The 14,007-nt window shown below is 38.2% G+C and overlaps 1 protein-coding gene across 9 annotated transcripts in view; it reads right to left on the bottom strand.

Moving 5' to 3' along the window:
- Nucleotides 1-640: 640 nt before the first annotated feature.
- The window catches only part of LOC114480492 (adhesion G protein-coupled receptor L3), a 372,070-nt gene continuing 358,703 nt past the window's right edge, over nt 641-14,007 (bottom strand). For 3 of the 9 annotated variants that reach the window (XM_028474684.1, XM_028474685.1, XM_028474682.1), the window contains 4 exons: nt 12,134-12,230; nt 5,615-5,734; nt 3,974-3,991; nt 641-2,793 (listed from right to left, as the gene is read on the bottom strand). In XM_028474684.1, the coding sequence (XP_028330485.1) occupies nt 1,838-2,793; nt 3,974-3,991; nt 5,615-5,734; nt 12,134-12,230 (1,191 nt within the window). In that variant the 3' untranslated portion in view covers nt 641-1,837. Of the gene's footprint in view, nt 2,794-3,939; nt 3,992-5,614; nt 5,735-12,133; nt 12,231-14,007 lie in introns of all 9 variants that reach the window. The other 6 variants (XM_028474691.1, XM_028474688.1, XM_028474689.1 and 3 more) reach the window with 5 other exon arrangements.

A 14,007-nucleotide genomic window follows, 5' to 3' on the forward strand; every position in this document is an offset into this window, starting at 1 on the left:
TATATGTAAATCCATACATCTATGCATTATGTGTGTGTGCGCGTGTGTGTGTGTAATGCACAGTACATATGCATTTCTTACCTGTATTAACGGTCCAGCAGCCTTGCACGCCTCCTCTCGGTCCTAACATTACGTGTGAAATTCATTGGTCACAACAGCAATGATATTGAAATATTTATTACATCTTATGAAATCACTGCTTCTATTGAAAAGCAGACCAGATCATACAGAGCACATCCACTGTTGCCAGGCCAACATTAAGATGGACTGAGGGCTAATGAGGAACACAAAAGGTCGGTTAAGTCCTTCGCTCTTATCCAAATGAAATTCTTCTGAAATCCAGACGGAACACCAGAACTTTCGTCTGAGCTAGGTAATGAATCTCAATCAGTGATTTATTTGTTGGCAAACAAGTTTCACTGTTACAACAAATATTAGTTATTAGATCATTCAACTTGGAAACCAGTACAAAAAGTAATAAATTAAAAAAAAAAAAAAAGCCAGAATTATAGCCCCGATATTAAAAAATGGATTTTGTGCCACTAAACGTACGTCAATCATCTTTTATTACTGTTGATCTAAGAAATAAATAAATATCGTTTCTCCTTGAAGAAGAAAAAACACTTCCAGTTACTCGCACTCCAAAAGCTCTTACTTTAATAAGTAAAACAGCCATCGTTCGTTTTTTTTTGTACAAGTGCCTAGTGCTCATCAAGGTTCAAACTGTTGCCTTCCAGAGCAGAACAATCATCTTCTGAATGCCAATATGGAAGCTGAATGCACAATCAACCTTTTAGAGGGACATCTTCAGATTTAGTTGGACCTCTATACACACTTTAGGAAAAAAAAAAATAAAGGATTACAAAGGAGGAAAAGCTAAAACAAAATTTGAAATCAAAATATGAAACGTTTTAACAGGTACAAAACAAGTTATTTTTTAAGTTTCTTATAAAGCCGGAAAAACAGAAAACGAAATCATATAGGTAGCAGAAATCTAGGAAAGCAAGCACAACAGAACAAACTTTGCTCCTTTTCACTACATTTACAGAGACAAAGGGTTTGTTTAGAACAAAATAAGCATATAGTATGTGCAATGCTAGTTATCTGTACAGTTACATAGAAATATCTCAATTCTCTTATTAGTTTTCTTCTCCCTCTTAACAACTGTTGTTACAGTAAATGAAAGGAAAAAGAACAGCTAGGCTTGAAAGCATACGATGGATAATTCTTTTTGTGGTTGTTCAATGTGTTCATATGTTTTTTGTTTTTTTTTTTGTCTTTTCAAATCGAAGGAACACTTCAGCAAAAGAAATGTGCTGCAACTCACCAAAGAGGAAGAAAATCTTTCCAAAAAGTCTATGCAGATACACAAAGTATAATAAAATAGTCCTTTTTTCTCTTTTAAATCTCCCATTTATTCTGGTGAAGTCTACAGTTTAGACGTAGGTAAGGGCTTTTGCAGTTCTCCTGCTGACTGTCAGATGACATCACTGACAACTGAGCATCCTCTGTGAGAAAATGTCTCTCTTTTCACATTGAAACGAAACATTTCAAACCACACAGGGGTTTGCTAGGGTCGGGAACCGGAGACGACTCGACATCAACATCCTGCAAAGTCTAAGCAAACACTGTCACACATCAATTCCCTCGTTCTTGACAGGTATCCCATCTGTGGTAAGTAGAAGCAAGAGTACCAAATGTTTTCTCTGCTGTAGTCTTCAGGACACAGAAAGAAAAAAAAAAGGCTACCACTGCCAACGACTGATGAACAAGGGAACAACAGGAGCGAGAGAGTAAGACCGTAGAGACGGAAGGGTTGGGAGAGGCGAGGTTGGGTCTATAGGCTGGTGACCAGGTGCGAGGGCTCTTGGTGAGCCTCCTCTGGAGATACATCCTCTCTGTTTGGAGGAACAATGAAACCATCGCTGCTCCCTCGTCCTAGCTGGTAGTAGGAGTGCAGCTGATGGAGGTGGTTACGGGAGCCTAGGTTCGGCATGCTCTTGTAGTAAACATCGTCTGAGCTGGTCTCTGCGCTTTTGGTATCTCCGCCGTCTTTCGAGCCTTCTGCAGATTCTGCCGACACATCGGGCAGGCCGGGCAGCATGGGCATGCTGGTGTAAAGAGAGTCTCTCTGATGGTTGTGAGTGGGCGACGAGCTCCTGTCCTCGGTATGCTCGTTGGGGAGTAAGGGAAAGAAGCTTTCGTTGTTTTCCTGTGGAATCCTTCTCCGAGACGAGGAGGACGTAGTGGTTGAAGAGAAAGGATGGTGAGGCAGAGGAAGGGGCAGCGGCACTGACTGGTGGATGTGGTTGTGAAGGTTGTCCACCGTCTGCAGGGACGGCGCCGGCCTTTGTGGCAACAGCGGGGCATTGGACTCCTCGCGAATCAACTCCAGACCTAGGCCTTCGTCGTGGTGTGGACCAAAGGCGGGGTGGTCGTCTAGGCTTAGTGCCACATTCATGCCCATTCCGATCCCCATTCCCATGCCAATGCCGTAGCCGCTGTCCTTGCTACCATTGCTGACGTTATTGACCAGCTTATTCATGAGGTTCCGGTTCTGCTCGGTTGAGCGCTCATGGGAATTGTTGAGGTACGAGGGGATGTAATTGGAGGTGAGCTCTTTCAGGATCTTCTTTTCCAGGGTGGTCTCCTTGTGGTTATAGCCCCGATCAATGATCTGGACACAGTCACTCATGTACTCAGCGCTGGCAATACTGTAACTGTTGCCATGGTTACCATTCAGTGGTAGAGTATCCATGACACTTGTATCCCGGGCATTGTTCAGGATTCCCTCTGGAATGACAGACACAGGTTGGGGGAGGGGGGGCAGAGTGTTTGAATGAGAACTGTGAAAACTAATGAGATGTAATTACCACTACTAAATGCCAGGCTTTTTAACAAACACAAATTATACCCATCATATACTGGAGCTCTTTTATTTTGAAGAAGGTCCTGACCTTCGTAGCTCTATAAAATGCACTTGGGAATATAAACCCTGCAGCATTTGGATTAGAAGCAAAGCAGAAAATTAACAGCAAGTGTTGGACACACTTACCTTCCAGATTTTTTCAAAGTTAAGTTCATTACAATTAACAGGTTAATGGTGATGATGGCGACACTGATATATATGCACAGCACAAAAAAACAGTACACAAAATGGCATGCAAATCCAAAAAAAAGGCCGTGCAAGTAAAAGCTTTTGGTGCAAGACAAACCAAGCACAAGCCATATGACTAGACAGACCCCCACCATATTGTCCCTTTGTGAGCATTAAGGAATAGTGCTTATATTCATGTGAACATAACTAACATTCGTGAAGTTGTTTGAAAATCCAGCTTGTGGCAGGAGACATACTTACTGTTCTCCTGTCTTCAGATTTCATCAATTTAACAATGCCAACAATACATCAAAAGCCAAGATTTGATGATAATTGTAACCACCCCAAGACAAGGCCATGTAGCTTGTTAAATGTCTAAACTCTCAGATTGACCTCTTAGAAATTTTGACGGGCCCCACTTTAGAGACCTTGAAACAAGCCGCCTGATCAAAGTGAATATGCAGTAAAATATTGAGCATGAAGAATATATAAATACAGGAACCAAGAAATGGTATTGGTCCCATTGATGTTGACGTGCCTTATGAAATGCTGACGTGAGTCTAATATTGTCTGTAATTGAAGTGTTTCTGCCAATCCGTAGTTGCTATGAAAATGATCAAAAGCCAAGTACTTTTTAAATCAGCTTGTAAATATTATATTATGTTTTCAATGATGTGACTTAAAGTGTTTTTTTCTTTTCGTTCTTTAAGTCTGCTTGAAATGACGAGGGGCTTTTGTCATTTAAAGGTACTTCCCATCCAAGGGGAATAACTGTGTTTCAATTGCCCCTTTGACAACATCAAAAAAAAAAAAAAAAGAAGAGTAAAGCCAAAGTCATTTACATTTGATAAGCAATGTTTAGTTTGACTCCCATACTTGTCTCTCTGTAGGGCTCTTTGAGGGACAGCATGAGGGAAAGAAGAAAACACAATAAGCATAAAAGTGACAGGTAGAGAGAGAAAGAAAGGTGTAGCATACAAAAAGATGATGATGCACCAATAATTTTTTTTGTTTTTATTAATGTTTTAATATCACTACGTATCTTAAGTTTTTAGGATTGGTTTGAAAATAAAATAATAAAGTAGCACAAGTAACAAACGCTGGTAATAGAAAATTAACAAAGGCAATTATTGTGCTATATGCCGACGATGTTGACGTAAACAGCAACGCTTCCTCGAAAGAGGATCTCTTATAAGGTGCAAGTAATGTTTTTTTTAACCAACAGTCAAAATATTACTATAGTTGTTCATTTGCTTTTATTGTTAACACTTTTCAACATGTTTTGTATTATTTTTATGCTTTTTGAATCTTATGCAATGTCTGAAAACAACTGACCTGTATTATTTTACACAAATATTTGACTGTTTATTCATTGTTTTTTTCTATTTTTCAGATAAGCTATGTATTATCTACTGTATTTAATTGGAATGAGACCTTGCTTTAGGTTTGACTGCTTTAGAGACTTTTATTCACAGCCTGTTTAACTTTCTATAAAAGTCTTTAGATCTCCAATGACGCATTTGAAACGTGGAAAAATCTTGCTTTTAAAAATGTGAGAGAATAAGATCTCCGAGCGGCAACACAAATGACCCTGCACATATTCCTTTTTTTCCTCGTCTGTCTTTTTAATCTTCAGCTTCCGATGGGAATTACAGCTCTCCATCACGAGCAGCACTTGTACTGCAGACATAAATTATCTGATGATCAGAGGTCTCATAACAGTTTTACAGAAAATTCTGCGGTTTACAAACTCACGGAGCAATCTCATATTGACTGCAGTGAGATGAAATAAAATAATAATGGCGTTGCAGAGAGAGAGCGAGAGGAAAAAAAAAAACTGCCTTTCCCTCAGTCGCACTCAAGCAAAGGATAACACCGATATGCGGATATATTCAAATTCAGAAAACGATGCAAAGTCAAATGTACATCTAAATAGTATTGACCTCAAAAAATTGACCAATTTGACAATCAAACAAGATTCAAACAAATAAAAAGAGAGGATTGAACATAAAAAGACTTCACACAAGCAGAACTGACACCAATAAGAGCAATAGTATAAATGATTAGTAATGTATCACGCTCTGTGAGGGCATACATTCTTACTTTAAAGGACTTCATCTTTATTGTAATCGACGTTGATATCTCCACGTGTTAAAGTCAATCTCATGTAATTGATCTGCATGCCCTGGTCAGAGCCTAAGATACATTCTACTAAAAACAACACAGTTTTTATGATCAAAGCTACATCATTTGCTGAACGCTAACACAAAACATCAGGAGCAGTGTCTTTTTCTTCATATAAATCAAGCCCTGTAAAAAGTCTTGAGGGTAACTTATATTAGTATAATAAAAGACTGTTTATTATTACATCCAAATTTACATACTTTGTTAAAGAACCATAACAAAGACGTGGAACCTCATACTTTCCAGGACCAAACTTTTTTCGTAAAAAAACAAACAAACAAAAAAACACTGCTCTTATCACAATGTAGAGAATGAAAGGTAGCTATAGCACACCTTGCGTGTTGTACATGCCCAGAGGGTTGTTATAGACTGCCGATTCCCCAAGCAATGTATTATAGGGATTGTTAGTGCCATGAGGACGTAGGAGTGCATTAGGTATAAGATGGTTAGCCCCTGCAGCAGCCAGACAGCCGGACAGAAAAAAAATCAGAAGAGGGACGGAGACAGACAGAGGAAGGTGGGCAGAGATATATAGAGAAAGAAAACACACATCAGTTGGGCAGACGCAGCTTAGCAATGACAGCCAATAACATCCAAATGATCACATTGTTATCGTGGACGATTTAGCTACATGAAAGTGGCAGGGTTAGAGCTGACAAGGCTAATGGCAACAGATGAAAAATGCGCTGATGCTACTGTTAATGCCATCCATTACTGTAGCCTGTAGCTGTGTGTCAGAGATTGAAAAATAATTTGGGAAAACACCAGCACAATATTGATCCAGACAGGATACTGTCATTACTTAGATTCATAATCTCATTCGGTTTTGCACCGACAATAGGTTTCTTTATTTTAGCTTCATATAAATCACTAGTGGACACTTTAAGGGACTGAAAATAGGCTGAAATATCCAAACTGACAACAGACTATTAAATCACTCAAATGACTTTGCAATAAAATCTTCAGCTAGCTTTTTAAGCTAGCTTTAGTCTAGCGTGCTCACTGTCGTTAGCTAGTTTGGAATATCCTCTTTTCTGTTATTGGATTAGAATTTTAGAGTGAAAATCAGAGGTGATTAGACCTGTGAATAATTCTCATCAAGTATAAGAATATTATAAACCACAACAGTAAAACAAAACACATTAATTTGCAAAAAAATTTCAGCTAGCTTATTAAGCTAACTTTTGTCTTGCTACTCTTATAAAGTATAAAAAAATATAATAAACACCACCAGTAAAATAAAACTCATATGACTTTGCAATACATTTTTCAACTAGCTTATTAAGCTAGCTAGCTTGCACTGTCCTCTTTTCTGTTATTGAATTCAGAATTTAGAGTGAAAATCAGCAGTGATTAGAATTGTGAATAGTTCTCATCAAAGATAAAAAAAAAATATAATAAACACCACCAGTAAAAGAAAACACATATGACTGTGCAATACATTTTTCAGCTAGCTTATTAAGCTAACTTTTATCTTGTGTGCTAACTGTAGTTAGCGAGCTTGGACTATCCATTTCTCTGTTATTGAATTAGAAATATATAGTAAAAATCAGACCTGATCAAGTATAAAAAATATTATAAACCACAACAGCACAACAAAACTCAAATTAATTTGCAATACATTTTTCAGCTAGCTTATTAAGATAGATTATTAAGCTAACTTTGGTCTTGTGTGCTACTCTTATAATAATAATAATAATATGATAAACACCACCAGTAAAAGAAAAGCAAATTGTGCTAGGCTAGAAGTGTCGTACATTTGGTCCTGAAAGAGGAGACTTCCTAATATTTGGTCTTTCCATTTATGTGTTCAAAAACACCTTTGATCTATTTTATTATTATCTATTCTGTCATTTGAAGTCTTAAAAAATTAAAATTACAATTTCATTGAATTAAAGCTGCTACCCACATTATTGTTTTTTATCAGATTAATCCATAGTGTAGGCCTCATTGATCAATAAATTGAAAAAAATGTAAAAGGTTGAAATGGCCACTTGAGAGTTGGTTTTCAACCCCATCGTAAGCAGTCTGTTGACATTTTTGCACATTGCACTAATGTGTTCACACCGAATGCATCACAAAATGTCCGTACGTCCAGATTACATACTAAGTCAATGAATAGATGCGTCCCAGAGGCAAAATCTGTCCTGCGCGGCAGTGCGGTGCGATCCGCACATTCGCAAAAGTTCAAAATATTGAACTCATGCAGCTGTTTCGCAATCAGAGTCTTTGTTGATGATGACGTCAGGCCATCAACACGGACTCCGGTCTGTTCACCCATTTAACCATGGAGTAGAAGCTGTGTGTGACCACCTAGAGCTGTATGACACGGCCTTTATAACTGGGACCAGACAAGGAAGGATTTGGCGCGGAGGAGAATCAGCGAAGAGGTGGTAGTAACAGGTAAAAGTTCTCTCTGTAGTTTTCATCTTTGAAAGTCGGCACTGAGCTAGGATAGCATTAGCCGCTAATCACACCGGCTTTTTTCCACTGGTGGTTTATGTTTATGAGAGGAAAAAAAGGAGCACAGCTCCTTGCTTCAGCAGGCAGTGAAACTCACTGCGAGACTGTTGGATGTGTCGCTGGTGGGCGGGGCTTCGATTCAGACGCATGTATGATGTGAAATGGGGACATTTTTTGATCCTGCGTACCCTGCGGTGCGCTTCGTATGTGAACGCAGCATAAGGGTGGTGGAGTTGCGGAAAAAGGTGCATAGAAGTGTTTTTACCGGGAACAAACTAGAAGTGAGAATAAAGTAAAAAAAAATATGGGACCGCACATCCCACAATGCAAGTGAAAACAGAGCGTTTACGGTGGAGATGAAATCAAAGTTTCAAGCAAAAATAATGTTTGATTCATTGATCTGTGAGGCATACACAATGACTTAATCTAAAAAAAAATCTTATTGTAATTAGTAGCTTAAAGTAGTCTCCAAAGTCCTGCAATCATCATCTCAAAGTAGTGAAGACAGTGGACAACTAGGGAAGTCTATGAGATCAAGACTTTTGTTACTTGGCTCTAGCCTTGACTCTTTCATAGAAAAATATTCTATGATGCATCTTATCTGGTAGCCAGAAACTTGCCGGAGTGACTCATCACTTTCCATCTACACTCCAGCAAGCACACCAATGCAAACCTGTGCACAGTCTAAGCCCAGTGATTAGCGGCGGGTTTGAAGCCTGCAATCTTAAAACATCAATGCTGCCGATTCCTTAATGTTTGTTTTTTTCCCCCCTTCTCTGTTGATAAAAAAATAAATAAAATTCGAGTGTTTGAATGCATTAGGCTGTGTACTAAATGTGCTGGAATTATTCTTGTTTACAAGACACACACATCTTTTCTGCTCTTCTGTCAGAAATGATAGCGATGCTCAAATTTTGAAAGAAACCAAATGCGAGATTTGTGAGGGCGGTACCTGTATGAGCTCCCATCAACAGCAAGTAAACATCTTTTGTAAAAGGTAGGCGTATAGACTGCAATTAAACACTTTGCTGAAGTGTTGTATTCTTTCCAAATGATCTGAATGTGTCACGCTAATAGCAAAGAAGTGTTTATTTAACCTCGACACTCACCTCATCCATCGAAGAAGTTTGGTTTGATGGTTGAAAATTGCTCAAGGGATTCTGACATCATTATTACACTTCTATCTTTTAACCCTCCTATTATCCTTGGGGTCAATTGACCCCATTTAATATTTATCATTCATATTTCATGACTTGTCCTAATTTGAAGGGAACAACTGATTAAGCATGAAATTATCATGTTGATATTTTTTTCAATGTGCTGAACATATATTGCACGTATTGGTGTTACTCTAGGGTCAATTTGACCCCAGAGGTATTTATGCTGCTGTCACACCAAACGTGTTTCTGGCGTCAAACTCGTGCCTCGCGCATGTAGTTGGACGCTTGTGCTCATTGAATCAGTACGCTTGTCACCAGTGTTGAAGATGCTCAGGACGCATGTCGAGGGGAGGGGCTTCTCTGTTATTGGTGGTGTTCAAACAATGGATGTTATTGTGACGATCAGTGAAGTGGTGGGGAACATTGAGCAGAGAACGCTGTGTTTCCGGTTGGATGTATTGTGTGCACTGTGATGTTAGAGGGCTATAGAGAACAATGGTTGAATGGAGAGTAAAGTTTGGAGTTCCTTGCTGAACACGCCGCCTACGACTCCCGTTCATCGGGTCTACATTATCCAGAGAGTGGCTTGGCTTTTTTTTAACCTCTGCGCCGTTTCTGGATTCACTAGAGCTGCGCCCGGATGAAAGTCGCTTTCAGTGCTACTTCCGCCTCTCCTGTGCCCAGTTTGATGACCTGCTGACCGGCATCGGTGCTCGCATCTCCTACCAGGACACCAACTTCAGGCGCTCTATTCCAGCAGAAGAGCACCTGTCCATCTGTGTCCGCCTCCAGTTATTCTGAATACGTCACAGTTGGGGAACGCTCCTGATTGGTTGACGCGCCGCAATATGCCCCAAAAGTTCAACAATCACAACTCCAGCGTCAGCCGCGTTGGAGGCGCCGGACGCACGTCAAAAGTGTCCGCCACACGAAAAGCTTCAAAACGCGTTGCTTTCTGACGTGAATGCGCCATAACTCTAAAACTGAAAGTTTGACCTGATGGTGTTGCTGCAGGAAAGGTCATTTAATCACCACAACCAATAGGGTTCATACTCTTGTGGTCATTAATGTTGCCAGTAAATTTGAGAAGATTTGGATGAAAACTATTCAAGATAAATTAATTCTAATTTAAAAATTTGGCCTGATGGTGGCGCTAGAGAACAGGTCAAAGTTTCATTATCAAGGAGATATTTACGGTATGTATTCAACAAATAAACAAAGTGCCTGACAAAAACTTAGTCAACTACTTTATGAAAACCATTTTTTGGAGGCAAATACCTTTAGGGTCAGATTGACCCTAAAGGTAGAATGTGTTTGTAATATAACATACTACAAATATCATAGCAATATTTGAAGGAGGGTTCAGTGATATTAGGAGTGTTTGTTTTAGTTTGGATAGTAATTATGCTAGTTATAGTTTTGGGAGGATGGGAAAGCGTTTTTGATAAATATATAAATAAAACAATTCATCTGTTATTGTTGTTGTTATGGAAGCAGCTCAGCCTAATTAAAGTGTATCCCTTTGAATCTCCCAGCATGCCCTGCTCTCATTCTCCAGTGTGTGTGTATGTGTGTGTGTGTGTGTGTGTGTGTGTGACTTAGGGAATCACCCTGATTGTGGGGCAATAATCATGTGCGCGAGGACAAATTGAACATGCTACGCTATCAAGATGATTGCTTGACTCTGCTCTCAAGCAAGAGCGTCAGCTGCAAACTAAAAAAAAAAGGGACGAATCAGCAAGAAAACCTCGCCTCTCGTCACAAATTTTTTTTTAATAACAACACAGATGAGTGCAATTCAGTTTGCATCTGGTCATAATTACACCCGGGATTGCCCCAACACACGCTCCGCCACACTTTTTCGAGCTCTTGTGAGTGTTTTCTTCATCCAGGGTTATAAAAAGCGCATTAATAATTTCGACCCCCGCCTTTTGTCTTTATGGAAGAACCGTGTCGACTTTGCTCAGCTGACCTGCAGCCCTGCTTTGGCGCTCACACTCAGAACCTCTATATAGTTGATAAAAGCCATTGCTGTTGAAGATACTGCACTGAGTGTCTAATTATTGAGATCGCAACACTTTCTCACTGTGTTGACCATGAATCCATCATTGTAAGAATGCATTAGAGTCAAAGGAGTGGCTGCTCAGAGTGAATTTAGAGAATGAGCGGTGGGATAAGAAGAAATGCACAGGAAGGACGTTGTCTAGTGGGTAGACTCCATAGACAACCCTTTTCTATATCTGTCCCTTTAAAATACAACATTTTAAATAATGTGCTCCACAGAGAGGTCTAAGAATACGACTCAGCAGATATTGAAGGTTTCTGTTTAATGACATTTCCCTGCTTGAAAGCAAAGTAATTGGCAATTTCTTTTCAATTATCAAATGACAGAAAACTAGTCACTGTGATTTGAGATTTAATAGAACGGCCTCACATTTTAAAATATAAGCCACATGATTATACATTCTTTAAATAAAATATCTGATGTCTCTCCATATTACACATTTTTTATTATTATTTACAAACCCCGTAAAAAAAAATTTCTAAGTTGTTTACTTTTTTTTTTAATAAAGTTGTTTTTAGAATAAAATAGTTTTTAAAACAAAATAGTTTTAAAATCTTTTTTTTAATAGTTTTTTAATAAATATATTTTTTATTTTTAATGTTTTCTTAGTTAAGTTTTTTTCTTTTATAAAATATATATATATTTTATTATTATTATTTTTTTTTAAAGTTTTACAAAAATAGTAAAAAAAATTATGAAAGCGTAACATTTTTGTTGTTATTTTCCCCGAAAAATAAAATGAGGAGGGAAAAAAAGTTTCCTCTTTTTTCCCCAATTATCACCTTTTTTCAGTTGTAGTGTTTAAACATGTATATACTAGCCTGGAAACTGTAAATCTATTGTTGTTTTCAAATAAATAGTTTTTTTTTTTTAAAAATAGATGAACTAGATAAAACATTAACAAATTCCAATCTGCCAGGTTTATTAAAATATTTGCAAAAAAACAAAAACAAAATATCAATCTTTATTTTGTTCAGTTTTTTTCTCATATTTTATAGTCATATTATTTAACAGCTTTCCTTTGGTTGTTATTGGAAAAATCAATTTGCAGAATCCTTAGTCGAATGAAAAGAAAAGCAACCATACCTTGTGTTAAGGACAAAGTGCTTCTTTCATGAGTCATAAAGTGTGATTGAGGGCCGTGTCGGCTGTTGAAACACGTACCTCTGTTGAGTGATGCCGAGCTGTTGATATCTCCAGTCATAAAAGAAGACTCTGACTGTTTTCTGACTGTGTCGTTCCACATTCGCCGAATGCGGCTCTGAAAAGACAAACAACGCGCCAAAACAAATCAGTGTATTCAAAGTATTGTGATTTACGACAACCAACTTTTTCCAACACAATAAAACGTATTAGATGTGAGGCAAACAGCTGACTGCTCTAAAGTGAGCATTTTAACTTCAAACTCTGTCAGCTAAAGAGATAACTGGGCCACAATTATATTTAAGTATGTGTTTTGGGGTTGGTGAAGTCAATATTAAAGCCATCAGTCAAGCTCTGTGCATTAGTGTGGAGAAGTGCACAGGCTCAGTCCAAACGCAGTTCATACTGGGTTATACAGATGGTGACTCATGCTTTAAATATTCAACAATGGAGAACTAATATTTCAATAGAATATGTAAAAAAATATGAGTTATAATATTAAAATTCTCATCTGTAGAAAATAAGAGTACAGGTACCGGACATTGAGGTACAGAATTACATATTGTGATATCAGGAGATGTTTACAATAAAAAAATAATTAAACAGGCTTAACCTTTCTATTATCCTTGGGATCACTTTGACCCCATTCAATGTTTATCATTCAAAAAGCAATTGTTGACTTTTTTTGTTTTGCTGTTTGTTAGAACTGATATTTGCACACTCTCTCTCTCTTGAAAATGGTTTTGGAACAGCTCTTTCACAGTGAAAGTGACATAGAGGAGAATGTGTCTGAGACAGAGGACTGTGTTGAGGAGGACCCATGTTCCAAAAAAAGGAGATAAAACTAGGTAAATAAATATGTTTATGCGAGCAAAGGAGGGGTGGGGCGGGGCATCACAAACAATCAATATGGTTAATTATTTAAGAGACTTGAATATGCAGCCCAAATTATAAAGACTTTAATGAAAGATTTTCAAGATACACTAACTATCATCACCACAACCAATATGGTTCATATTCTTGTGGTCATTAATGTTGTCAGTAAATTTGAGAAGATTTGGATGAAAACTATTTAAGATAAATTCATTCTAATTTAAACGTTTGGCCTGATGGTGGCGCTAGAGAACAGGGCAAGGTTTCATTATTAAGGGCTTATTTGTGTATTCAACAAGTAAATTGCCTGACACAAAAACTTGGTCAACAATTTCTGAAAACCTTTTTCTGGAGGCAAATATCTCTCGGGTCAGATTGACCCCAAGGGTAAAATTTGTTAGTAATATTTGAGGATAATAGGAGGATTAACGTGACCCATTGATTTCAGCTGGAGCTGGCTGTTGTCCTTCGAGTCATCATTATAGTTTAACAAGCACTCCCGTGCTTCCATTGCAGTCTTTATCTCATTGGTTAATCTCTCAACCCGCCTCATCAACAACCGACTAATGATGTCAAGGTTTAACCTCCGGGGATCCCTGACAGGATGCTACTACCCACACGTTCCTCGCCCTATAAATACACCTAATCAATAAGGTCGATTGCAAGCTTTTATTTTAATACGGCTTGTCTGTGTAGTACAATTTGCTGAACTGGCTACGAAGAGTTCCTGCTTCTTTAGCAAAATTACATTTAAGGAATAATCAAAGTTTTTATAAAGGTTGTGATATACTGTATATTGGTCACACATGCAAGCAGTTGCAATAGTAAGCATCAGGTTACCCATGAACCACCACTGTTGGCCAGGCCCCTCCGACGAGCACCTGTGGGCTCTGCAATCCGACGAGTAGGTTGGATTGAAAGAATTGTGAATAAAGAGGTGTAGTGAATATTGAGCAGCTAGTTAGCATAGCATAGATTGTTCTTTCGAGATTTTATAGCATAGACTGGGCGTGTCTTAACTG

This window comes from Gouania willdenowi, chromosome 18 (assembly GCF_900634775.1).
Source record: "Gouania willdenowi chromosome 18, fGouWil2.1, whole genome shotgun sequence".
In the NCBI taxonomy this organism is placed as follows: domain Eukaryota; kingdom Metazoa; phylum Chordata; class Actinopteri; order Blenniiformes; family Gobiesocidae; genus Gouania; species Gouania willdenowi.